This window comes from Nicotiana attenuata, unplaced genomic scaffold (assembly GCF_001879085.1).
Source record: "Nicotiana attenuata strain UT unplaced genomic scaffold, NIATTr2, whole genome shotgun sequence".
Lineage (NCBI taxonomy): Eukaryota > Viridiplantae > Streptophyta > Magnoliopsida > Solanales > Solanaceae > Nicotiana > Nicotiana attenuata.
The window spans coordinates 176,704-202,499 of NW_017670783.1; the positions used below are offsets into that span (position 1 = coordinate 176,704).

General features: G+C 39.2%; 2 protein-coding genes across 3 annotated transcripts; both read left to right on the plus strand.

The window, feature by feature from the left end:
* The first annotated feature begins 2,859 nt into the window (after positions 1-2,859).
* On the plus strand, positions 2,860-8,438 carry LOC109243287. 2 transcript variants are annotated; one of them, XM_019410191.1, is made up of 4 exons: positions 2,860-3,592; positions 4,044-4,199; positions 5,379-5,946; positions 7,848-8,438. In XM_019410191.1, exons 1-4 carry the CDS (start codon positions 3,091-3,093, stop codon positions 8,020-8,022), a joined length of 1,401 nt encoding a protein of 466 aa, XP_019265736.1. In that variant the 5' UTR covers positions 2,860-3,090; the 3' UTR covers positions 8,023-8,438. The 2 variants fall into 2 exon arrangements, with proteins under 2 accessions (XP_019265736.1, XP_019265737.1); XM_019410192.1 differs by lacking the exon at positions 4,044-4,199.
* Positions 8,439-18,488: 10,050 nt separating this feature from the next.
* LOC109243288 (kinesin-like protein KIN-14C) lies at positions 18,489-24,465 on the plus strand. The gene is made up of 17 exons (XM_019410193.1): positions 18,489-18,871; positions 19,398-19,652; positions 19,906-20,050; positions 20,131-20,240; positions 20,344-20,463; positions 20,552-20,755; positions 21,208-21,417; positions 21,501-21,575; positions 21,699-21,845; positions 21,933-22,071; positions 22,175-22,284; positions 22,527-22,688; positions 22,772-22,986; positions 23,228-23,309; positions 23,398-23,502; positions 23,600-23,704; positions 23,972-24,465. The coding sequence occupies exons 1-17, from the start codon at positions 18,824-18,826 to the stop codon at positions 24,152-24,154; spliced, it is 2,415 nt and encodes an 804-aa protein (XP_019265738.1). The 5' UTR covers positions 18,489-18,823; the 3' UTR covers positions 24,155-24,465.
* Positions 24,466-25,796: the final 1,331 nt, after the last annotated feature.

The following is a 25,796-nucleotide window of genomic DNA, read 5'->3' on the forward strand; positions in this document are numbered from 1 at the left end:
TGAATTTGAGACTCGCATTTTGTTGTCAAAAGTTCTGCAAAATAGAAGTCTCAAATTCTCTTACCCTCTCGACGTCCTAATAGAATGTCTTCTTGGGTCGTATGCAGCAATTTGAACTCGACCAAGGATAAGCAGTTCTCACCTGGGGCTGACATTGGTTGTGATTCAGCTGGAAATGGACATGGTCAATCAGGAGGTGAAGGTATTACACTTGTATGGATCTTTGTGATCTGTAACAGTTACCAAGTACTATGCCTAAGCTATTCAAATTTTGTTAATTACAATTGAGTGACAATATGTGCGCTATGTACTTAGCACTTATTAAAAATAGACAATATTTGTGCTATGCTCAAGCTTTACTTATCTTTGTCGGAATGCTGAAGCTTTTGAGATGCTATAACTGGAAAAAGGAGGTTTCAATATGAAGATGAAATGAGAAGACTGTGTAGGGAATAAAGACAAAATCAGAGAGGTTTATGAGAGAGCAATTGCTAATGTTTCTCCTGCTGAAGAGAGAAGTTATTGGCAGAGATACATCTATTTATGGATTAATTATGCATTATATGAAGAGATTCATTTAGACATGGAAAGGACTACAGAATATAGAGTGTCTCAAGATGATTACTCATAAGAAAATTTGTTCGCCAAAATCTGGTTGTTGGCTGCAGAGTTTGAAATTAGGCCCTTAAAACTAAGGGATGCAAGATTGATTAATACTTGGAAAAGCAATTGGAAAGGCTCCTAAAGACAATAGGAAGTATTTTGAAATGGAACTTCAACTTGGTAATGGCAAGGTAGACAAAGTACTTGATGGTTATTAGAAAATTGCTATGCTTGGAGCAAATTTGTCACATTTTTTGGTAAGTGATTGCGTATTGATGGGTTTTCAATGTCTTTGCCTAATATTTTGATGATCTAACAAACTTACTGTCAAGAACCAGATAGGGAACCTGACACACTTGGTACACATTGCAAATGAACGAATTCCAGTGTGAACTCCAGCTAATGTGAACTGCTGCAAGTGTAGAGAATAGAGGAACAAGACAGGGACCTGATCCCTTGGTGTTCTCTAACAGAAGTACAAGTCAACTATACAACTGGAAAGCAACTGCAGAAAGTAACTGCCTGCAACTGTACACGCGACAGTGCAGCAGTCACTTCCCATTGGGAAGAGGCTTGTACCAACCAAGAATTGACATCATCCTTGGGATGTCTTTGGTAGTATAACAACATGGTGTAAGCCACAAGATATTCACTTGAGCATTTAGTGATATTCTCCCAAGCATTAAAGATCTGATCCAGCATTGAAGTCACAAGTGTGTCAAGAACAAGAAGACAACTCCACTAAGGATCAGTTCCACGATGAGTTTATGTGTGTCCGTAGTTGAGTTGTAATCTTGTTGTTTGTTCTTCATTGTAACTCCTATCTTGCTTCCTTAGAAACTTTTTTTTAGGAAACTCAAAATCATAAACCTTCTGAGTTTGTGTTGTGACTAGAGTTAGTCATAAGTTAAAGTTTTTGTAACTAGTGAGTGACAAAGTGGCTTGTGGTAAGTGTATCACAAGTTAGTTGAGTTGAAATCTTTGTAATAGAGTTATTACAAAGTGGCTTGTAATAGTGTGTCTACAAGTTAGTGAAGTTGAAAGCCTATAAGTGTAGGTCGTGGTTTTTGTCCCCTTGAGTTGGGATTTTTCCACGTAAAAATCCCGCGTCTTATTTACTTACTGTTTTAATTAGTATTCTCATTGAAAACTCGTAGAGGACCAGGTACACTATAGTTTGGTAGATTCATATAAACTAGTAAAAATAGCACGGTCTAGCCAGTTTTCGGACTGGTCATTCAAAAATAGCAATCGTTTACCAAGTCAATAAAAAATAGCCACTATTTTATTGCAACAGAGACCGGTCCAGCATAATATACTGGAGTTCGGTGCACCTGTATATGAACATGGAACTCCAACACACGGAAAGTTCCAGCATAATATACTGGGGATTCGAGCACTTGTGTATGAACTTCCAGCATATTATACTAGACAGGTATACTTTGCCGGAAGTCCCGTATATTATGCTGGAGTTCTAGTGTACTTATGCTGGAACTCCATCATATTATGCTGGAGTTGCAGCATACTTATCCTGGAACTCCAGTATAATATGCTGGAGTTCAAGTATACTTATACTGGCGTATTTTCCGGGTTTTGAACAGTGTTTTCGCTCAGATTTATTTTTACATGAAAAGTGGCTAAATTTCGGTTACTTTTGAAATTGAGCTATTTTTGAACGACCACTTGTAAATCTGGCTATTTTTTAATTTCTACCTGTTTATCACGTATGGGCTGTTAAGATTTCAAATATTAATCATGAGATTTTTATCATTAGCCCCAAATCCGTAATCCAAGATGCCATATATATATTAGCGACTATCTTTTTGCATGCAAAATAGAGTAAAAAACGAAAGAAATTGAAATGAGGAGAACATTTCCTCTTGGATAAAAAGTTTTCACCTAATACAAGAATTCCTTTTTCACTGACTCTTTTTTAACAACGGTAGAATTCCGGATTAGTTTACACCACTATTTCATCGGATACTCTACGTTTGCCTTTTTTTAAAAGAGTCACCTAATATTTTTTTTTTTAAAATCTCAATCCCTCACATTTTCTTTTTTCTATCTACCCTATTTCTCTTTAACCAAGCAAAGGAAAAAAGTTTCTCTACTATTTTATCCTATTGCTATTTTGTCATCTTCTTAGTTTCCAAACAATTCTAAAGTTTCATCTCATGTGTACTTATCCTTGGTGGCCAAGTAACAAAGGATGATAAAACAAACGTTTTATTATTTATGAAAATAAATTTTGTTTTATTATCCCAAGGGACAGCTAAGCCTATTTCCCGCTTCATCTTCCCTCGCGTGACCCGTACACACTCCACGCGACTTTTCTCCTGAAACGGAAAGAATCCAAAAATCCACCGCGCTCACCGCTCCCCGGCCATCGTCTTCGCCGGCCACGGCGGCGTAAGAACTCTTCGCTCTTCAAAACATTCTAGGTTTTCACTTTTTCTCATCGGTTTTTAGCTTTTATCTAGTTTTACGATGAGTGCTGAGACAAGGCCAGTAATCACCTCGCATGCGAGAACCACATGGAACTCAGAACCGCTATACGAATCGAAACCAGAAGTTATTTCGCAAGCTTCAACTATACCGGAACTGATTTCTTATCTAAAAGCGGCTTTTCGTGAGAGGGATTTCTCTCTGGTTGAAAAAATTCTAATGGGCCGAGAAAAACAGCTGAGGACAGAAATTCAAAATCTTAAGAGGGATTTTGATTTAGCAGAGAAGGCCCATGCTTTAGTTGAACTGGATAAGTTAAATATGGAGGATCAATTGAATAATTTTCAGAGGAAATGTGAGGTACTGACAAAAGAAAAAGCTGAAGCTGAGGAAAAAGTGAAGGCTTATGAGGAAAAAATTAAAGAGTTGGATGATAGAATGTCAGTCATGGAAGAGGAAATTGCAAAAAAACGTGATGAGGATGTCTCGGTGATCCAAAAAATGGCAGAAGATTGGGAAGCGGCGAAGGAGGTTGTAGAGGAAGGTATTATGCTTACATGTTTTTTTTTACAGTTTAATTGTGTTATGTGTGGGCTTTTCGACATTTTAGTTACAGTTATTGAGTGGCAATACTTATCGACATTTATGCATGAATGCTGTATTTTTTACTTGGTTGTGGACCCAAGTATTTGTGTGGCACCTAAGGTGTGATCTAGTGGTCAATGAAGTGGGAGGAGAATAGTAAGTGATCTCTTCCCATTTGCCTAAGCTTTTGGTGGGCAGAGTTAGTAAGTGTGATGGTGGGAGCTAGCATTTACCTAGGTGCATTCAAGTTGGTTTGGACATTACTGTATAAAAAAAAAGTATTTGTGTGGAACGGTAAATGTGGTAGACTCTGATTTGGTGATTGTGTGCATTTGATGTTGTTTATATTCTTATTTACTTTCAAAGTCTAGCTGCCTAGGAATGACATGGTCACATGGGTGTCGCTGCAGGTAGTGGTAATACGGACTTTGTTTCAACAAAAACAAATATGGATAATTGTCCTGATACCCAGGCATTGCATCGCATGCCTTCTGCTTGTGGTTCTGCTCAAGTAAATAGCAATGTTTCTAACATAGGAAAGAAAAGACGTCGTTCAGAGGAAGCAGGTACTTACTCAAACATGTCTTGTTGTTATTTGTGGCGTTTAACCGACCTCTCAACTAGTTTTGGTTTGAGAAGTGAAGATGTCGGTCCTTTTCGTTCTATGATCAAGAATATTTGCAGTATTATGTCTTGCATGGTATGTAAATTGACCAAGATATTTGCAGCTATATGCTGCATGGTGTGTGAGAGAAAAGTGAAAAAGCCATCATTTTCCTTGGAATTTATTCTTATTCGTTTGAAAACTTTAACAAGCATACTTCGTTGCAGCTTGTGCTTAGCTGAAGAATAGCAAGGTCTTTACCTTGTGTCATATAACATAAATTGAAAAGAAATGCCACCCAGCCTTTTGCATTGCTCTCCATCTTGTTAAAATTAGTGTAGCAACTTGAAGATAGTTGGAAACTAGAATTTAAAATTTCTTGCGGAAAAGTAACAAATGAACTCAGCTAGAAAGTGGAGTAGAAGTCAATTTAGCTCCATGTTTAATGACTATTGGATAGCATCAATCATTATATAAATATCTCATGTAGCTGTTTGACTTGGAGCTACTGCCAGCAGTTTTGAAGAACATTGGATGTATTAGTTATCAAAGAAGTTATATCTTACTAATAAATGATGTTGAACTATATTATGCCTTGTACTAAGGACGAATAAGTATGATGTTTTAAGTCCTTTATCTAATAGTTTAATATACTTTCGGTGAATGCCCCAGTCTCAGTGGTTTCAATATTTATAACTATCAAAACCCTGAATTTGTTACACTGGTAATAGTCTAATAAATGTGCTTGGTTTTATCTCTAGATAGTGGGGCAATAGTGGCTCCTATTCTTAGTTTCTGATGCTCCTAATTTGAGAATTACTTGCTATAATTTAAAGTTGAGCTTATTGTAGTCACTTTTACACTTTTGGCATAACTCAAAGACCATTAGATGGCCTCGGTTTTCTTTCCTTTCAACTCTTGTGTAGTATAACCATGACTCTGATTTGTGATTCTTCACATGATGATTGATTTTAGGAACAATCTGTATACATTTTAGAGGTAATGTGCATATACACATCCACACTAACACAGGTGCATTCATGTGCATTCTATTGATGGCTCTCATACTTTAGTGAACACAAATGTTTCTGAAATCGACATGCTCGTGCAAATTGAATAAATTCTTGATGCTCTCTTTCAGACCCTTTCCCTGTCATCTTGGCTTGTGAGAATAGAGCACCTATTGTAGATCTATCAGCATGTGAAGCAGGAGACTCCATCAAGAATAATTTGGATACAGTACCTGGCAGGGCTGGGTCTTCAATTGCTGTTCACATTAGCGACAGCGATGATGAGAAGGCAAGAAGTTTAATTGAGAGTGACAAGGGTGATGGTAATGGAAAGCTGTCCTTTGCTCATGGCAGTTCCCATAAAACGCGGCTCATAAGAATCTGTGATGACAAAGACGAAGGGAAGTTTTATTCTCAATTTTCTTCCAAGTCTGATCTGTACAAGGTTAATGGGATTAATGATAGTTCGTCGGATTCAGACAATGATTTGAGTGACAGAAGTATGGAGATGCTAATCAAAAGAATTAAAGCTAAAACATTTTTATCAGAAGATGGTTTAAGATCATCCTTTGAGAAGGATGCTGAACTCTGCATGAAAGCGATATGTGCACTTTATAGGCAGCAGATTTCTCCAAACATCTCTTCCAAGGGCCTCTCTTTTACCAAGAGCCAGGGGTTGAGTCAATCTGATAAAATCAGGTATGTGCAATTACTACCTGATCCTGACAGGTTTATCTTTCTAGTGGTAACATTATTAGCTTGATTATTAAACTGCTATTTTACCTTACCAGCATAACCACTAAGCAAATATTGCTGTAAGTGGTTAATAGCATAACCACTAAGCATGTTTCTTCCAATGCCATAATTCTTGTCAATGTGCTGTTCATTTTGTAGATATATTCACTAATAGGTGAATGCATTAATGCATCCTTGTTGTTCTGCAGAAAAGGGACACACAGCTCACAGTTGATAGAAGAAATCAGAATAGAAATCTATTCTAAATGTGAAACTTGTTTTGCAAATTAAAATTGAATGATCAATGAGATTGAATACCTAATTGCAGTGTAAAGACCTTAATATTGAATGCGACATGAAATAATTCATTCTTAATTTGATTTAATGGTACTACAAGTTTCTCCAAAATAAGTTCATAGTGTGAAATTTGGGGCTGACAATCCACTGTCAAGAGTTCTATAAAGTAATACTTTTTCATGCTAAGTGTACTGTTTCTCAAATGCACCATGCTTCCAATTGCCTATAAAAGTTGCTAACTGGGTTTATTTACATAAAAGAATGTCTACGAACCCTCTCAAAGTCCTGATGGTATGTCTTCTTGGGTTGTATAAGGTGCAATGCCTACTTTTGATTTTACAACACGATAGCGTATTGGATTCACTAGTACTTTTTAAATAACTACGTTTTCCTTGCCTCTATCCTTGAGCATGGGCTCTTATTTTGCTTCCGTCGTAATTACATCTTTCAACTTTCATTTCCTTAAAGGTCTCTAGTTAACTTATCGAAGATAAAAATGATGTCTAGTCAATCCAGATGTTTAATTTTCGATAATCAAATCAAAAAGTGGGGAACAACTAATCTTAAGTTAGCTGAACTCATGTATATTGAGAAAAAAGGTAACCAAACCTTTCATTTTTGCCTGATTTACCTATGTCTTGTTTCTAGCAGATGACGTGGGTGCTTGTGTGGATTTTTTAAAATGTTGAGAATACATGTTGAAAATTTAGTCCTGGTTCATGAAAAGTTATAGATGATTATTTTGTCTAAAAGGTTATCTGAACCTCCTCTTCATTGGATTGCGCCGGTCAATTCTCATTACTGACTGTTACAGTATTATCTGTCTCTGCATGGTTTTGCCTGTTAAGGTCTTTGTAACATGAGATCAATCAAATTTTATCCTTGAAGCACACTTCATGTCTTTGGGCTTTAGGTATTAGCAAATTTGTCCTTGTATTCTTCACGCACTGCTTTTAAGCTTCAGCTTTTCTTTGGTGCTAACGAGGCTGAACTTGGAAGGAACATTTAAAGCTGCCTTCATTTGACGGATTAACTCACGTATGGCTTCTGCAAGACTTAAAACTTTCCTCTTTTCTTGGCAGCAATGCTCAAGTAATTGTGTGTTTGAACGACTTAATGTAGAGGTTGGCGTCCAAAAATTCCAGAAGAACGTCATTTTTTTGGGTGTCTACATTAGGTTCAAGGTGGTTAGTGCCAAAATTGTGAAGTTGGAAGGTTAGAAGGTGGAAGTAGTGAGAACATAGGAAGCAAAGACACTTATAACACCAAAACACAAGGGCAACATGCAAATTAAGTAGAAACATTTAAGAGGGGTTTATCTCCTGTAAGGATTGTGTAAAAATACAGACCCAAGACATATATTTGCGACAAGCTTATTGTGGGGATAAGTGATTGGATCCAGTTCTGACTACTTGATCAGATTGTTGGATTTGTTTCATCCAATAGTTGAAATGGAACATGCAATATCCAGTTTCTTTTTATAATCAATGTGATTGTTTTTCTCGAGGCTTTGTATTTTAGTTTCTTTAAACTGGTTTCTGTAATATTTTTCATGTGTTTTTTTGCAGCATAACTGCTTTGGGTGAATATCTGATCGATGGGGATCCACAACATAAACTCAGAAAAGCCGTGGTGGAAGTACGTCCAAAGGATCATGCAGAATGTAAAAGATTAGCAACTAAGTACTGCCACCAACTATATCAGATATATCTTAGCAAGGAGGATCATCTGTTTCGCCCTTGAGCTATATTCTAGTTTACCAGAAAAGCTATCTCCCTTTTTGCTACACAAATGCTGTTCTGACAAAACTTTACTATGGACTTAGTCTTACATATTTTGATCACTCCCAGTCCCAACTATTGCTGCACAAGATGGAAGCTTTTGCTGTTTGTGGCAGTTTTTACTAGCAGGTAGAAACCAAGATATGTCAGTCTGATTATTTTTTGTGACTTTTGGTGTGCATAGCTGACTGATTATGGATAGTTAACAACTGGTATAAATATACTATAGGTTTCATGGTCATAGATGATTCTAGAGATGTAAAAAGTTAGGGGGTGGTGTTTCCGCCAGTTTGTGTATTTTGTATATCCATGATGAAGACTCGTTATTACTCTTTTGTATGTAAAAAATTCTTATATTGGGCGCTTTTGGCTTTGACACCTCTTGATACAATGTTGAAGGAGCTGGCTTTGATTCAGCTTTAAAAGACCTCAACTTATAAGTATTACTTTTAAAAGTTCATCTTATTAACTAATGTAACTAAATTAGTATGTTATTAACCAATGAGCGGAAATGACTTTGGAGGAAAGCAACAAAGGTGTGAATGAGGTTAAGTTTGGTCCCATGGGAATTCCACGTGATACAGAGAAAAAAGACAGTTCATTTTGCAGCTGCAGATGGTGGCGGCCTGACAACCGTTGCTTCATTACCATTTTGCTGCAATTTGCATCTACGCCATACGTGGACAATTCATTGCCACTGCATATATACTTTCTTCAAAATAGAGAGAGAGAGAGATTCATTTTGAACCAAACCAAGCGCCTACCACAATATAATGTGTGGGTTTTTCTACTCTGGTGTGCGTTCTGTTACGCGGTGCCTTCCTGAGATTCCTTGGAAGGGCAACGTAAGGCTAGGCAACTGATGTCAGTGCAGTTGTTGTCCGCCAACTGAGGTCCCCTCTGTATGCTAGACGAGATTGTCAGTGCCGTACGGGAAAACCAATGTCAAGAGCAATTGACAGAACAGAAATGAGAATTCAGAATGAAAGAAAGCTTGATTACATTAATGAAAGCTATTACAGAAAAGCAACGCGGTATTGAGGGGCAGAGACACCAGTACAGAGAATTGCTTGCTTGCTAGAAAGTTTTGATTGCTTGATCCCCCCTAATAATACTTAAAAAAAATAATTCAAAGCTACAAGACTAGACTTGACTAAGCTAGAGAAACATAATGGAAGTACATGAAATAAAACTACTCTATATTTACAATGAAAATGACTTAGTTTTCTATAAGGCAGCAGCATGTCCGTTGTCAGCAGCAGTGTCTTTGGCATCACGGTCTGCGCGCACGGCGTTGTTTGCGCGCACGGCGCTGTTGGCTTTTGCCTGCGGCTTGGCGCTGGCGAGGGATATCGGTGGGGCGACAGAGGCACCTGCGCGCTTGTCACTTGGCGCGGGCAAGACCATGGGACCGTCCGTGGCGCTAGGCATTGGGAGGCTTGCTAGGACGCCACGGGGCGCGCCCAAGGGGTCATGGGGCATGGTTGGAAAGCCGCCCATGACATTCTCCCCCACCTGAGTTGGCGACGTCCTCGGCGCCTTACTTGCAAAATAATCTTCAATGAGGCTCTTGTAGGCTTTGAGGTTTGTTCCCCTCTCCCAAGTATTCTCTTCTGCATCACAGCCCTGCCATTTCACCAAAAACTCTTGGTGATCTTTCCTTGAGGCATGAATCACTCTGTCATCAAGGATAGCTTCAACACGCCTTTTCCCGGTTGAATTGGGATCTCAAATACTGGGTATTGTGAGCTGGCTCCTTGAAGGATCCTCCGTGTCTTCCCGAAAAGGTTTCAGGAGACTGACATGGAAGACAGGATGAATTTTCCACCAAGCTGGGGTATCCACCCGGTATGCAACTTTCCCAATGCGCCTTTCAATGGACAATGGTCCAATGTATATTTGCAATAGGCGAGGGTCACAGACCCCTGCAAATAAGTACCGCTTTGGGATTTTAACCATCACTTTGTCTCCTACTTGATATTCAACAAAGCGACGATTCTGATCAGTATGCCTCTTCATCCGCTTTTGGGCTTTAACAAGATAGCTCCGCACTATCTCCAAATTCCGCTTCCACTCTTTTGAGAAGCTGGCAGCTCGAGGAGATTTAGCCATGTTTGGTGCATTCACAGTGTGTGGGAGTAGCGGTTGCTGTCCGGTAACAATTTCAAAAGCGCTTTTGTTGGTATTAGAGCTCTTTTGTGAATTGAAACACAGTTGAGCAGCATCCAGAAGCTTCACCCAATTCTTCTGCGATCCGGTTACAAAGTGGCGGAGATATTCCTCCAACATACCATTGAACCGCTCCGTCTGGCCATCAGATTGCGGATGAAAACTTGAGCTGTGACTCAATTTTGACCCAAGGCACTTGAAGAGTTGGGTCCAAAAGTTGCTAGTGAAGCGTGAGTCGCGGTCACTAACAATGTCTTTGGGCAGGCCCCAATATTTGACGACATGAGAGAAGAAGAGTCGAGCTGTATCTTCTGCTGATATATATTGTGGGGCTGCAATAAAGGTGGCATACTTGGAAAACCGGTCCACCACAACCAAGATGGTTGTGAGATCTCCGACCTTGGGCAATCCGGTGATGAAATCCAGGGAAACGCTTTCCCAAGGTCTCTTTGGGACAGCGAGTGGTTCCAAGAGTCCCGCTTGTGTCAAGCGGTCCGACTTGTCCTTCTGGCATACTAGACAAGTCTTCACATACTGAGCGACATCATCGGCCATTTGAGGCCAATAATAGGCACGACGAAGTAACGCCATGGTGCGTTCTTCACCGGGATGGCCGGCCCACAGAGTATCATGACATTCCGCTAGAAGAGTCCTCCGCAAATCTCCTTCTTTAGGAACATAAAGTCGGTTCCCTTTTACTTTCAGAAAACTATCTTCCATGTAGAACTGGCGAGTCTTGCCCTGTCCTACCAAATCAACCAAATACTGAGCAGCAGGATCCTTGATGAGTAGATCCCGTATTTGGTCCTTGATGGATGTGGCTACTTCGCTCCCCCTTAGGGTGGCGAGTAGGCACACCGATGCTAGATCAGCTCTCCGACTGAGCGCATCAGCAACATGATTGGTCTTTCCACTGCGATACTCCAAGTTGAAGTGGAATTCAGCTAGGAGTTCCTGCCACCTGGCCTGTCGATTGTTCAGCTTCGGCTGGGTCATGAAATGGCTAACAACTGTGTTGTCTGTCTTGACCACGAACGGGGTTCCCAGCAGATAGTGCCTCCAGAGGCGCAAGCAGTGGACGACAGCCAATAATTCTTTCTCATGGGCGGCATAGCGCCGCTCTGCATCCTTCAGCTTCCGACTCTCGTACGCTACAGGGTGCCCTTCTTGTAGCAGGACTCCACCGAGTGCATAGTCAGAAGCATCTGTTTGTACCTCAAACGGCTTGGCCAAATTAGGAAGGGCCAAGACGGGACTACTAGACATAGCCGCTTTTAATGCGTTGAAGGCCTCTGCTCTCCTTGGTCCCCAATCCCAAGGTGTGACCTTTTTGAGGAGTTCTGTCAATGGCACTGCGATAAGTGAGTAGTTCTTCACAAACCGCCGGTAGAAGTTGCATAGGCCAAGGAACGCCCTCAAGGCGTGGACATCCTTAGGTGTCGGCCAATCTGTGATGGCCTGGATTTTCTGCTGGTCCATCTTGATGCGTCCTTCCTCGATGACATGTCCGAGGAAATCAATTTGCTTCTGAGCAAAGGAGCACTTGGATAACTTTACATATAGTTCATGTTCTCGCAACCGAGCTAGGACCTTCCGCAAGTGTACTAGGTGTTCTTCCAATGTCTGGCTATATACCACAATGTCATCTAAGTAGACCACCACAAATTCGTCGATGTACTCTCGGAAGACTTGGTTCATGAGAGTGCAAAACGTAGCAGGGGCGTTGGTCAAGCCGAATGGCATGACCAGGAAGTCGTACGACCCATATCTTGTCACACAAGTCGTCTTGTGTTCATCACCCTCTGCAATCCGAACTTGCCAATAACCTGTCTTCAGATCTATCTTGGTGAACACCGTAGCACCACCCAGTCTATCAAACAAGTCCGCCATTAGGGGAATAGGGTACTTGTTCTTCACGGTGATTTTGTTTAGAGCTCGATAATCCACACAGAGTCGCAGGCTGCCATCATGTTTCTTTTGGAATAGAACAGGGGACCCATATGGGGACTTGGAGGGTAGAATGATCCCTGTATCAAGCATTTCCGTCAATTGTCTCCGAAGCTCGGTGAGTTCGGGTTGTGACATTCTGTAAGGCGCCCGGGCAGGTGGCTTCGCGCCCGGCACCAACTCAATTTCATGGTCCACAGTGCACCTAGGCGGGAGCCGCTTTGGCATGTCTTGTGGCATGACATCTTCAAACTCCAGTAGTAACTCCTTCACGGGTTCAGGAATGGGACCCGAGGAGCGTTCTATATCTTCAATGCAGAGGGTTGCCAGGAACGTAGGTTCATTCCTTTTGACCCTCTCTCTCAACTGCAAGGCCGAGATGTTCTCAACGGCCATCTTCATGGGCAGGCACGGGATAATGCAGGGCTTGGCCCTATTGGTACCCATCATCAGTAGCATGTCTGCAAATGGTACAGGCATGGTGTTGGTTTGCCTNACTGCGCAGGCACAATTTTTTTATGCGTTTGACAAATACCTACTGAATTAGAGTATATACAAATGTAGTGAATCTATTCTCATCTTAAAGACCATTAAAGAAAGGATGTTGGGAGGAATTGAATGTGGCGGATTTCATCTCAATGGTAGATAGAAATTAAATATTAGTGGGGCCCCTTAATTTATCAGTGGTCAATTGCTAGATCAAATGGGATTTTGGAGAAGCAGATGCTTTCCAGTATTTATTGATGTACATGCACAAAGATAGAAGTTGGTCCCTCCAACCTGCAAAATTAGCACTATGTCCTAATCTTTCTTCTTCTTATAAGTTACCTCTTTTGACGGTAGACACTTCCAAGAGGTACAATACCAAAATTTTGTTGGATCATATGCATTAGTGTTGTTGTTACTGTTAAGAAAAGGTATACGTGTGTATATGTGCGTGTACGCCTACCGCCTACGGGTGTGTGTGTCAAACTGAAGGCAATAGGTGCAGGGAGCTAAAGGTAACGAAGGGTTTTTTTTATTGAATCCCCCTAAGCTTAAAATTATATTGTGCAATAAAGTTTGTATATATAGTTGTTGAATTTTCTTAATAAAAAGGAAGTTTCTATTGTAATGAGAAATTTGATTTAAAAATTGCTTTAGGGTTCGAATCATGTGACATTTTTCCATTTTTTTAGAATCCCCTTTATTATAATTTGTGACATTTTCCATTTTTTAGAATTCCCTTTATTAGAATTTATGGCTCCGCAATTCGACGTACACGTACCCAATATCATCGAATCCACACCTTCACATAAGTATTTGATTAAGTGATTTTCATATTATGACAATGTAGACGTAATTTAGCCGTGTTCCACATACATTTGGTCGCTAGTGAAGTTTATTTCATAGGATGATCTTCCGGTATATCTTTTTAGTCATAAATATGTTCAAAATTTCAAGTTAATGGGTGCATAAATAGGACTCGTTATTCCATTGTGTCAAATTATGCATGCGAGTGTAGTATAAAAATTTGTTTAATGTTGTTAGTAACATTTAGGGGTGTTCATAGGTCGGGTTGGTTCGGATTTTGCACTTATCGAACCAAATCAATTGTGTCGGGTTATTAAATCTAAAGACCAAACCAAACCAATAAAACTCGGATTTTTCAATCTCGATTTTCTCGGGTTTTCGGGTTTTTCGGGTTTTTTTCCGGTAAAATCTTCGTAGCATAAAACATATAACTTGTGCTCAAACTATTTCTTTAATCCTAGTAAGATACAACATTATAAGGTATTTTCCAAAAAAATAATACAAAATATGAGATGTGTCATGGCATTATCCTAAGATATTCAACAAGAAAGACAATAAAATTATGCAATATAAAATATTGCTAATTAGAAAGCTATAATAAAAATAAACATAATTTAAAACTAATAAGTCATTGGAGTTCACAGCACCTCCGATTTGGTTTCCACCTCCTCGAAGTAGGCCCTGTAAAGCAGCGTTGACAACATTGAGTTGGTCTGTCAATTTGTCAATGGTTTGTTGCATGGCAGTCACCTTTTCTGCCTCTTGTGCCCTGTGGGCTAAATCCTCGGTGCGCTCCTGTTGGAGCCCCTCGAATTTCTCAAAGATTTTGGCTGCCTCTGTGGCTGCCGTCTGCCGGTCTCCCTCGGAGTCGCGACTGATGTTTTCAACGTCAACTTCGACCTGAAGCACCCTGCGGTCCAGGTCATCCAACCTTTGCAGTAGGCTGGTTCTTAGTCAGGCACCGTATCCATAATAGGCCGCAATACCTCAACCGTCCCTTCGAGGGCCGCAATGCGGTCCCCATGATTCACCATGGTCAGAAATGGTGGCATTTCAATACGTTCCCTCGTCCGATGTCGAGCCTAGGCTCTGATACCAACTGTTACGCGGCGCCTTCCTGAGATTCCTTGGAAGGGCGACGTAAGGCTAGGCAACTGATGTCAGTGCAGTTGTTGTCCGCCAACTGAGGTCCCCTCCGTACGCTAGACGAGATTGTCAGTGCCGTACGGGAAAACCAATGTCAAGAGCAATTGAGAGAACAGAAATGAGAATTCAGAATGAAAGAAAGCTTGATTGCATTAATGAAAGCTATTACAGAAAAGCAACGCGGTGTCGAGGGGGAGAGACACCAGTACAGAGAATTGCTTGCTTGCTAGAAAGTTTTGATTGCTTGATCCCCCCTAATAGTACTTAAAAAAAATAATCCAAAGTTACAAGACTAGACTTGACTAAGCTAGAGAAACATAATGGAAGTACATGAAATAAAACTACTCTATATTTACAATGAAAATGACTTGGTTTTCTATAAGGCAGCAGCATGTCCGTTGTCAGCAGCAGTGTCTTTGGCATCACGGTCTGCGCGCGCGGCGCTGTTGGCTTCTGCCTGCGGCTTGGCGCTCGCGAGGGATATCGGTGGGGCGACAGAGGCACCTGCGCGCTTGTCACTTGGCGCGGCCAAGACCACGGGGCCGTCCGTGGCGCTAGGCATTGGGAGGTTCGCTAGGACGCCACGGGGCGCGCCCAAGGGGTCATGGGGCATGGCTGGAAAGCCGCCAATGACATTAAGCTTGGTGTCACCCTTCTTTCTCAAAGTGTGACACCTTACAATCTTTAATGCTTAGTCATTTAAGTATAAAGGATGATTGCCACAGTGGGGGGGGGGAGGTTAAATCTTATCCCACTTTTTAATTAATTACCCAATAATTAATTAATTACCCACATAATTAAGAATTATCTCAAATTACTTAAAATACTACTCACTTTTACTATGCTTTATGTACCCTACTATCATGGTCATGGGGTACCTTGTATGGCAATAGTCCATAAATACGGGGTATTATAGCTTAGACCGTATTTTATCCCAAAATGTCAAATTTTGACGTGATTCATTTTCTTTTATTTGCTTAACCTCTCTCCTTCACAAATTTACTCATCACTTATTTGAAATAGCATAATGCATATAATCTCAAAATAATCTCAATCCCGAACTTATGTCGATTAACTTACGACGAAACTCAAACGTACGAAAAATGCGGGATGTAACATCTCATTTCCGAGCTTATATCAATTTACTTATGGCGTACTTCCACATACGAAAACATGGGGTGTAACATATACGATGCTGGCCGCGTCGTTGTTGAAGTTGTATTCTGACAATCTTAGTGCTTCTCTACCCCGAGTGGCCTGTCGAAACCATTTTTGCTCATCAGACCTCGGCTACTAGACCCTCGATCGCCTCTCTTTTCGTTCCTTGTGGCCCGGACCCATCTCCCCTTCGATTTGTGCTGTGTGATTGGTATCGATCTCATACCGATTGGCTCATGATCGATGGCTCTTTTAGACCTGTCGTCGGTCCTGATAGGGAAAACAGATCCAGAAGAGACTCCGAGTTAATCGTCCTCGACCCTAATCTTCGGCCGGTACCTGTTGTAGACGTCGGTCCAAGTTATCGTCGGGTACTCTACCAACCTTTTTTTTAGCTGCTATGAAACCAAGGAGCTTCAAAGGTTAAGTCCTTCGGTAAACGCCTGAATGGTCCAATCATCCCCGACCGGAGGTAGGTCCATCCGTTCCATCTGGAACCTCGATACGAATTCCCTGAGCATCTCGTTGTCTCTTTTAGTTTAACCTTGAAGAGGTCCGACTTTCTGGTCTCGACCTTGATGGCCCTGGCATGGGCCTTCACAAAAGCATCTACAAGCATAGCAAACGAGTCAATAGAATTTGGGGGTAAGTTGTGATACCATATCATTGCTCCTTTGGGAAAAGTTTTTCCGAACTTCTTTAGTAACACCGATTCAATTTCATCATCTTCCAAGTCGTTCCCTTTGATTGCGCATGTATAGGAGGTCACATGCTCATTCGGGTCAATGGTTTCGTTATATTTTTGAATGTCGGGCATACGAACCCTCTTAGGGATCGCTTTGGTGCCACGCTCGGAGAAAAAGGCTTTGCATAAACTTCTTGGAATCCGGCCCCTTCAATACCAGGGGTGCTCCCGAGATTTGGCCAACCCTGGAATTGTATGTTTCCACCTTCTTGTCATTGGCCTCCATTTTCTTTTCACCTAAATCCACCCGCTTCGTTAATGCTTCAAGCATTCTCATTACTTCAAGACTGACCCCGAACTCAACTTCACCCTGTCTCTCGGTAATCCGCTCATTTCTTCGGATGTTCTCCCAGGATGGTTCGGGCTCAACTCTGCTGGGCGCGTGGTTTTGATTTTGTAGCTGAGCTATCACCGCCTGTTGAGCCTGCAATATTTAGAAGATTAACCGTAGGCTAACCCCATCACCTTCACCTTGGGGCGCATCTCGAGACATCGATCAGGTCCTCCGTGAATGCTGTTTTCGCGATCAGTTGGCAGGTTGACATCGATAGCCATCTGCGAGTTAGCATCGACTGGGTCGGCGATTAGGACTCCGTTGGGATCAGCGGGAGGCACCTCGTTGCTAGGCACCAGGTTTTTGTTTTCGCTATGATGGCCAGACTCAGCATCAACGATCAAGTTGGCAGACTGAGAATTTGACATTTTTCTAAACTAACCTGAAATTAAGACTTTAAAAAAACAAGCGTAAAATATGGTGTGTTATGGATATTTGTATCAAATCACCACTATTATCCTTATCCCCACGGTGAGCGCCAAACTGTTTACCCTTAAAACATATAACAATTAAATTTGTATGCGGTTTTAAGGATATGTGGATTGATTCAACACAAATAATCAAGAATGTTAGATAAATGAATTAAAGATAAAATGAATAACCAAACCAGTTGTGACGTTAAGGCCGGGCTGGGATTTAAGCTGAACAGTAGTTTTGCCCTCGACCGGACCCTTAATTCGAAGCCAATTGTGTATGAAGAACAACAATAAAATAAAAACTTTGCAATAGCTAGAAAGTAGAAAAATGAACTTGTATTGCCTTGGTTTGCATGTTACAATGCGTTTTATTAAAGAAAAAACCCCCTTTATATAGTAAGAGAGTTTCACCCCTAGTACAAGTCTAAAAAAGGTAAAAATCCTCCTCTCTCGTCAATTACTAATTCGTAACCACCATCAAGCGAGATTCGTGCCGTGATATCCGGTTGGTTCCGGATATCACAGCCCTCTATTAGTCACCTACAACTGTTCATTGCGCCTCCCGAAGTCTCAGAACTTGTCCCAAGCTCGAGGTCCGTCGTTTTATCAGGTCCGATGGCAAGCTCTCTGCTCGGGCTTCGATACAAAGAGTTCCCAACTTCGATTTCAATCTCATATATCCATACTCTTACTTGTTTGATCTACCGGAAAATCTGGGTATGCGTTAACCCCGATTTCACTCGTATACAGATGCCTTTGCCTTTGAACCACAAACGGGAAGGAATGATAGATTTTTAATTTAAATAAAATGAAATATAAATTTTTGATCTGCTGAACTATAGTTAACCCAGTTATAACATGTTGATTACCTTCTTTTTATTTTAGGTAACTAACTTACACTTACTATAATTAGTGATCTGCAATTTTGCTTTTAAGAAAATAAGAATTTAAGTCATATATACTAATAATATATAAATTTTGCACTACCAATGTCATAATTTAGTAGTGCAAAAAAGTATACTTAAGGGTCTTTTAGTTATCGGAGAAAGATATTAATAAAATTTGAAATTATATTTATCTTATATTTAGTTGTAGATACTTAGCTAAAGTCGGAATAAATTTTGATAAAATCTTTGTATTATCTATAATACCATATAGAATGTGAGATTATAATTTTGGGATTATCTCGGGAAAAAGGGCTAAGAAATACATACCCCTAATTGTTAAAACGCTTCTTAGCGCCAGATCCCCTCATTTCAAAAAAATTCAAAATCTACTCACTCTTCACCCCCGCAGTTCTTCCTCCCCAAACTACGCCGTCGTTTAATCGTAATTCCGCCGTCGCTTAGTGCTGAGAAAACAATCACACGGAGAAAATGGAAACAATTAGGGATTTCCCCTTTTCACTGTCCGAGAGAGAGTGAGAGAAGAATTTGGTTTCAGTTAACGGCCCACCCCCATAAACCCGAAAAATAACTTCCCGAAATCCCATCCCTCTGATTGCTATATCTCCTCTCTCTCTTTCTCTCTCTAAATTAAAGGCAGTAATTTTCAAATGGCTCCGAAGAACCAGAACAAGCCGCCCCTTCGTAGCCCTTTCAATGTAAGTTTTTTTTTTCTTTCTCCAAACCCCTTTTTATATTACTCATTGGTCTCTACTTGGCTTATGCTCATTTTCGCTGTTTGTGTTGTTGAATTTCACATTCTTGGTACATTTCTCGGGTGACTGTTTGATCTTACCTTTCCATGTTCATCAATTATTTTAAGCATTCATTTTCATGTATTTCTTTTTCTTGCTTTTTCTTTGTGGGTTTTGCTTTTCCGGTCGAGAATTATTACTCTAAATTCTGGGTATTATTTTACGTTCAAGGTGTTTTTTTTTTTTTTTAAATGATCTTTGTGGGTATATACACTGGCTATATGAAGAATTTTTACACCATTAGTTCAATTTAACTGGCCATTGCAAGTTATTTGTCTATTTTCCATGTTACCATATCAAGCTTGCTATGAAGATTTACCTGATGGTGTAAAAAATCTATACACTAAAGTGCATAGAACTTAAACTCCTCATTTTTATGGTTAAGAGAAGAAGTTCCTAATTTTTGGGAGTTTACTGTTTGGTTCTGCAGAGTAACTACACAGCAGGTGAGGTTCCAGCACGAAAGAGGCGGAGAATAGAGAATCCAGGAATGCCGTCCACAGCTACTGCTGCAAGAACCCGGCAAGCACTTGCAGTGATGAATGGGGGGGCATCAGATATGCCTCCAACTAGTAGTCCCCCGAGTAGTGCTGATTCAGACTGCGGGATTGTTGAGTTTAGCAAAGAAGATATTGAAGCTTTACTCACTGAGAAATTGAAAACCAAGAACAAATATAACATAAAGGCAAGTAGATAAGCTATTTTTTCAGATTAAGGCAATATTGGTATGAATATGGTTATAGTTTTGCTTAATTTGTGAAGTAAGCAATATTGGAATTATGTGGTTATTGTTTTGGTTAATTTGTAAATTAAGGTGCTAAGATTAAGTTGCAGAAGTAGCCATTGCTGTGTTTCGAAAGATAACCATTTTTCAGATTAATGGCAATATGTATCTGCTTCATGTCTATTGATGCAAAGATTTTCGCTATTTCTATTAGGAAAAGTGTGGTCTTATGTCAGAGTATATAAGGAGACTCAAGTTATGTATTAAGTGGTTCCAGCAGCTTGAAGAAAACTATATTACAGAGCAGGTATCACTTAAAGGCTTATTAGAGTCGGCTGAGAAAAAATGCAATGAGATAGGTATGGTTGTGTTGCATTAAAACGAGTTAGTTCCATGGAATGAATTTTACACTTATATGAGCTTTTGTTTTTTCTTTTAGAGATGCTAATGAAATCAAAAGAAGAAGAGTTGAATTCAATTATAACGAAGTTGAGAAAAAATATAGAGGCACTTCAGGAAAAGTTTGCCAAGGAGGAGTCAGCCAAGTTGGTAAGCTTTGTAGGGCAATGTCTTGAGTTTTGGTTTGGGTGTTTTCGGAGCTTACTTTATAGATATGTTTTTCTCGAAATTAATTGCTTAATATGTTGATCAGGAAGCAACGGATTCTTGTAATAGAGAGAAACATGCTAGAGAGGCAGCAGAGAAACTGCAAGCTTCTCTTTCAGAAGAGCTCAAAAGAGCTCAACAAGACAACGCAAGTGCAAATCAGAAGGTAAAAAGAATTGTTCCATATATTGTTTTGGCTTAATTACAGTTGTGAATCCGTCGGTAGGAATTTACATTCAGCCTAATATCTGCAGATTCAGTCACTAGATATTTCGTACACGGGGTTACAGGAGTACAACAGAAGTTTACAGGATTACAACAGTACGCTCCAGAAAGACCTTGGAACAGTGAATGAAACACTGAAGCGTGTGGAGACGCAGAAAGCTGTGGTGGTTGAAAATCTCAGCACACTGAGGGGTCATTATACTTCTTTACAGGAACAGCTCACTTCTTCAAGAGTAAGTCTTTTTAAGTTTTCTTCTGCTTTGTTATACATGTTGTTAGCATGATACTCTCATGATCGTATCTATGTATTTCTATTTCTGTATTTTCAGCAGTGTCATCTGTTATTCATCTGCTGAAACTTGTAACCTGTAGCAATAAATATTACTTCACTTCAGGAATGTTTAGCTCCTATCCATGTCTTCTTTTTGTTGATTTCTGCGCACTGTCCAGCAGCTTGCTATAAGGTCCAGAATACTATAGGTGTTTTCTTTCTGAAAGATGGGTCATCATGTATTGTGTTGGGTCTTTAATTTACTGATTTCATATAGGCTTTTCATGATATATTTCTCCGAGATGCAGTTTGTTGGGGTCTTTGATTATCTGGACTATTAAGCTGCATAATCTGAAGATCAGGTGTTGATCATCAACTGAGTCGTTTTCTTATTTTACCTTTTGACATCATCAGGCTCTTCAGGATGAGGCTGTCAAACAAAAAGAAGCTTTAGCAAGTGAAGTAGGGTTTTTGCGAGGAGATCTGCAAAAAATGAGGGATGATCGTGATCAGCAATCATTACGAGTCCAGGTTCTAACAGCTGAAGTAATAAAATATAAGGAATGCACTGGAAAATCTGTGGCTGAGTTAGATGGCATGACGATTAAGATCAATCAGCTGGAGGTTTGTCTGTTTTGATTTATCTCATATGGGCTAAGGCAAATATATATCATCGGATGATAATCTCTTTCTGAATTGTTTCTCAGGAGACATGTTTGTCTCAGTGTGAGCAAATACAAAGATTGCAGCAACAACTTGCCTTTGCAGAGAAGAGAGTACAGGTGAACACATTTCTATGCTATATGGAGACCCTTCAAGATTGAATTTACAGTGTTCTATCTAACATCAAGAGCTTATCGAAGATGTGCCTCTCAAATATTTCAAATGTTTAATCACTTTTTTAGATGTCCGACATGTCTGCTGTGAAGACAAAAGAAGAATATGAAGAGCAGAGGAATGTCATTTTTGATTTGCAAAATCGTCTTGCTGATGCCGAAACAAAAATTGTGGAAGGGGAGAAACTACGTAAAAGACTGCACAATACTATTTTGGTAATTTATGATAACTATTGTGCAACTAGCTTAATTTGACTTTCGGATTCTAATTAGAGGTTCACTTTGAATCTTCTGCCAATACAGGAATTGAAAGGCAATATTAGAGTTTTCTGCAGGGTGAGGCCGTTACAGTCTGATGACACTATCAGTGCAGCAGGGAAGGTTATCTCTTTTCCAACATCAACGGAAGCACAAGGAAGAGGCATCGATTTGACACAAAATGGTGTGCACTTGTTTGTAATGCATTCAACCAGAAGGAATCTGTATTTCCTTTTTCATTTTTGTTTTATTTTGATACTGACCTTTGAAATTTGTGTTGTTTTAAGGGCAAAAGCTTTCATTCACATTTGACAAAGTTTTCATGCCCGAGGCCTCACAAGAAGATGTTTTTGTTGAGATCTCCCAACTTGTACAGAGTGCTCTTGACGGTTATAAGGTGAGATATCCTTAAATCTTATGCACTACTGCAAATTACGTCTTAACTCTTGCAAAAGAATCAATACTCCGTTGCATTCTTGGTTACGTTTTCCTTCCTAGAGGTTTCTGGTAAACTGATGCTACTTTTGAACAATATACATTGGTTAATATCTTCAATTGTTCTAAATCGTTTAAGGAAGCGAAAGCATATGTTCATCAGCAGCCTCACAATAATTTCATTACCCTTCTTTTCCTTATCAGGTTTGCATATTTGCTTACGGTCAAACTGGTTCTGGTAAGACTCATACAATGGTGGGCAAGCCAGACTCTGATAATCAGAAAGGGCTTATACCGCGCTCTTTAGAGCAGGTATTTGAGACCAAGCAGTTTCTTCAAAACCAAGGGTGGAGTTATAAAATGCAGGTTAGCAATGGAGGTTTTGTCGTGATCGATTTGCTCTATTTGATTTGTTTCTATTCTCTGAAAGCGTTTTCACCATATTTCAGGTCTCAATGCTTGAAATTTACAATGAAACAATTCGGGATCTTTTATCACCATCAAATTCGTCTGGTTTTGATGTATCCCGACCAGAAAATGGAGGAAAGCAGTATGCAATCAAACATGACGTGAATGGCAATACCCATGTATCTGACCTGACAATTGTGGATGTTCATTGCTATAGTCAGGTCTCTAAACTTTTTGGGCTGGCAGCAGAAAGCAGGTACAAACACCTGGTTATTTTCTCATCAATCTTTTAAGAAATTTTTTATGTCATCGGCCTTTGCATAAATAGGCTTTATATTTCTTCTTGATATCTGTAATAAAGGTATGCCTAATATGCCATTGCTTTCACATTTTAAATATAGTAGCGGATCCAGTTTTCCTATATTTGGACTGAAATAGAGCTGAGCCTGTGATACCTGTGTTTTATCAAGCTATTTTTGTTTTTCGTCTTTGTGCAGGTCTGTTGGGAAAACTCATATGAACCAACAGTCTTCAAGGAGCCATTTTGTCTTCACTCTGAGAATTTCGGGTGTGAATGAGGTTTGGACTGGCTAGACATTTAGCATGCCATTTTGATTTCTTCTTTTTATAAGCATATTTTCAGTTGACTAATAGTAGCCTATGTTAGAGTACCGAGCAACAAGTACAAGGTGTACTCAACTTGATTGATCTTGCTGGAAGTGAGCGTCTATCCAAGAGTGGGTCTACTGGAGATCGGCTAAAAGAAACTCAGGTACAAGCATGAAACTCCTAATATCTACTTAAAGAACTTGCCTATTTTCCAAGATGTTTCTTGCTACTTATTTCTCTGTTCCATGAGCTTTGTTCAGGCCATCAACAAGAGTCTATCGTCTCTAAGTGATGTCATATTTGCTTTAGCAAAGAAAGAGGAGCATGTACCTTTTAGGAACTCAAAGCTTACATACCTTCTCCAGGTAAAAACAATTCAACTCCTAGTTAAAATACAACATGGTTCTGGGTGTAATTTACTTGAGTCATCAGGCCTTTCCATAACTAAGCTAGTAGAGATACTAAAATACTTCCAGAATAAAGGTAGTCCTTATAGGACTGATCTATATATTTCCAATGTCATTTTAACAATTGTGAAATATGTCCATTTTATTCACAATTTTTTTTCCACACCCCTTTATCTGTGCTGATTTATTGTCTTTCCACATCTACTGATTATATGTTTTGTTCAGCCCTGTCTAGGTGGTAACTCAAAGACATTAATGTTTGTTAATGTTTCGCCGGATCCTTCTTCAGTGGGTGAATCCCTGTGTTCACTCCGATTTGCAGCACGGGTTAATGCATGCGAGATTGGGATCCCAAGGCGTCAAACTAGCTTGCGTCCTCCATCAGATTCTCGCTTAAGCTTTGGCTAACTTTTGGCAGAACTCTCGTTCTAGCTTTTGAAATTGGTAGGCTGTAATTCTTTGTGTGGCAGTTCGATTTTAACTGAGAACTAAAATACCTCTAACAGCATCCACCTCTAATTTGTATAGTTGAGAAAATAGTCTCTGCATCAGTAATAGCATGGGGCTTTCCCTTTCAGCCATATCTGTATTTACAAGGTTATCTCCTTCTGTATTAATACTTGATTTATCGCTTTACCTCCTCCTCCTTTGTACCTCTTTTTTGGAGAGATTTTTTGGTGGGAAATCTTCAAAAATGTGAAATAAATTGCTTTGAAGTATCCATAGTTGTTGCTCTCCAGGTTTCAAGTTAATTTTATTTTATTTGCACTTTAATTTTTTTGGATTTAACTTCATGGATGGTCATTCAACTTTTACTTTATTACACTAAAGTTACTAAGTTACTTTTATTGTCCTGAAAAAACTGCCTAACTTTACTTAAGTATCACAAAAGTTACTAAGCTACTTTTGTAATAAAAAGGTTAATCAACTTTGCTTAAGTATCATAGAAAGTCATTAGGAAGAAATAAAAGATGAGTACATTTTATATGATACTTTGGCAAAGTTGACGTATTTTTTTGTTACAAAAAATTGTTTAGTGACTTTCTATGATATTTTCGCAAAGTTGAGTGATTCTTTGTATACTAAAAAATAGTTTAGTGACATCTTTTGATATTTAGGCAAAGTGGAGTATTTTTTTGTTCTAAAAAGTAGTTTAATCGCTTGATACAATAAAATAAGGTGAGATGATCATTTATGAAATTATAACTTAGGTACGTACTACAAAGTAAATAATTGAAATCCAGTGCATGTGGAGATTGCCTACTTTAAGAGCATTACTTTGTTCGAATAATTTAGGCAGAATACTTAAAAAAAAAAAAAATCTAAACTTGACACGGATTATTAGTTACAGCCTTAAACTATTAGTGATCTTAATTATCCTCCTCAACTTGGCCTTTTGAGAGCCATTACCCCCTGGATGCTGATGTGGCAAAGAATGTGGGTGCACTCTCTTTTAAGCGCGTGGGAGTGAAGAACAATTGAAAAATCAGCTTCCAAATAGGTTATTTTTTAACTTTAATAATCATATATAATGATTTATTTGTTACAACTATGTCTTTCTTCTTGATTCATCTTAATATAAAATGGGACTTTACTCTAACTTCCATTATTTTTAATTTCTTTTAAGATATAATGTCTATTTGTTCCAACTGCATATTTCTTTTTTTGTTTTTGGCCGAATTTATGAAACGTTTGGTAGGAACTCTATCAGTTTAGCCAAATAAAAAACTTTTAGCAAAAATAATGGAGTACCAGTTGTGTATATTTCCTGTTTTTTTCTTTATATATAATATCTATTTATTTTAATAATATATTTTTATTTTCGAGTCAAACCAATAAAAAAATTGGCCATAGCTCCATTATTATTTTTACCGAATTGAAAAAGTATAGCCAAAATAATGAACTTGCAATTGTACACTTTTTTATTTCTTCTTTTGATGCAATGACTATTTATTTCAATTGTATTTTTACCTTTTCAGGTAAATCTGTTATATATATATATATATATATATATATATATATATATATATATATATATATATATATATTG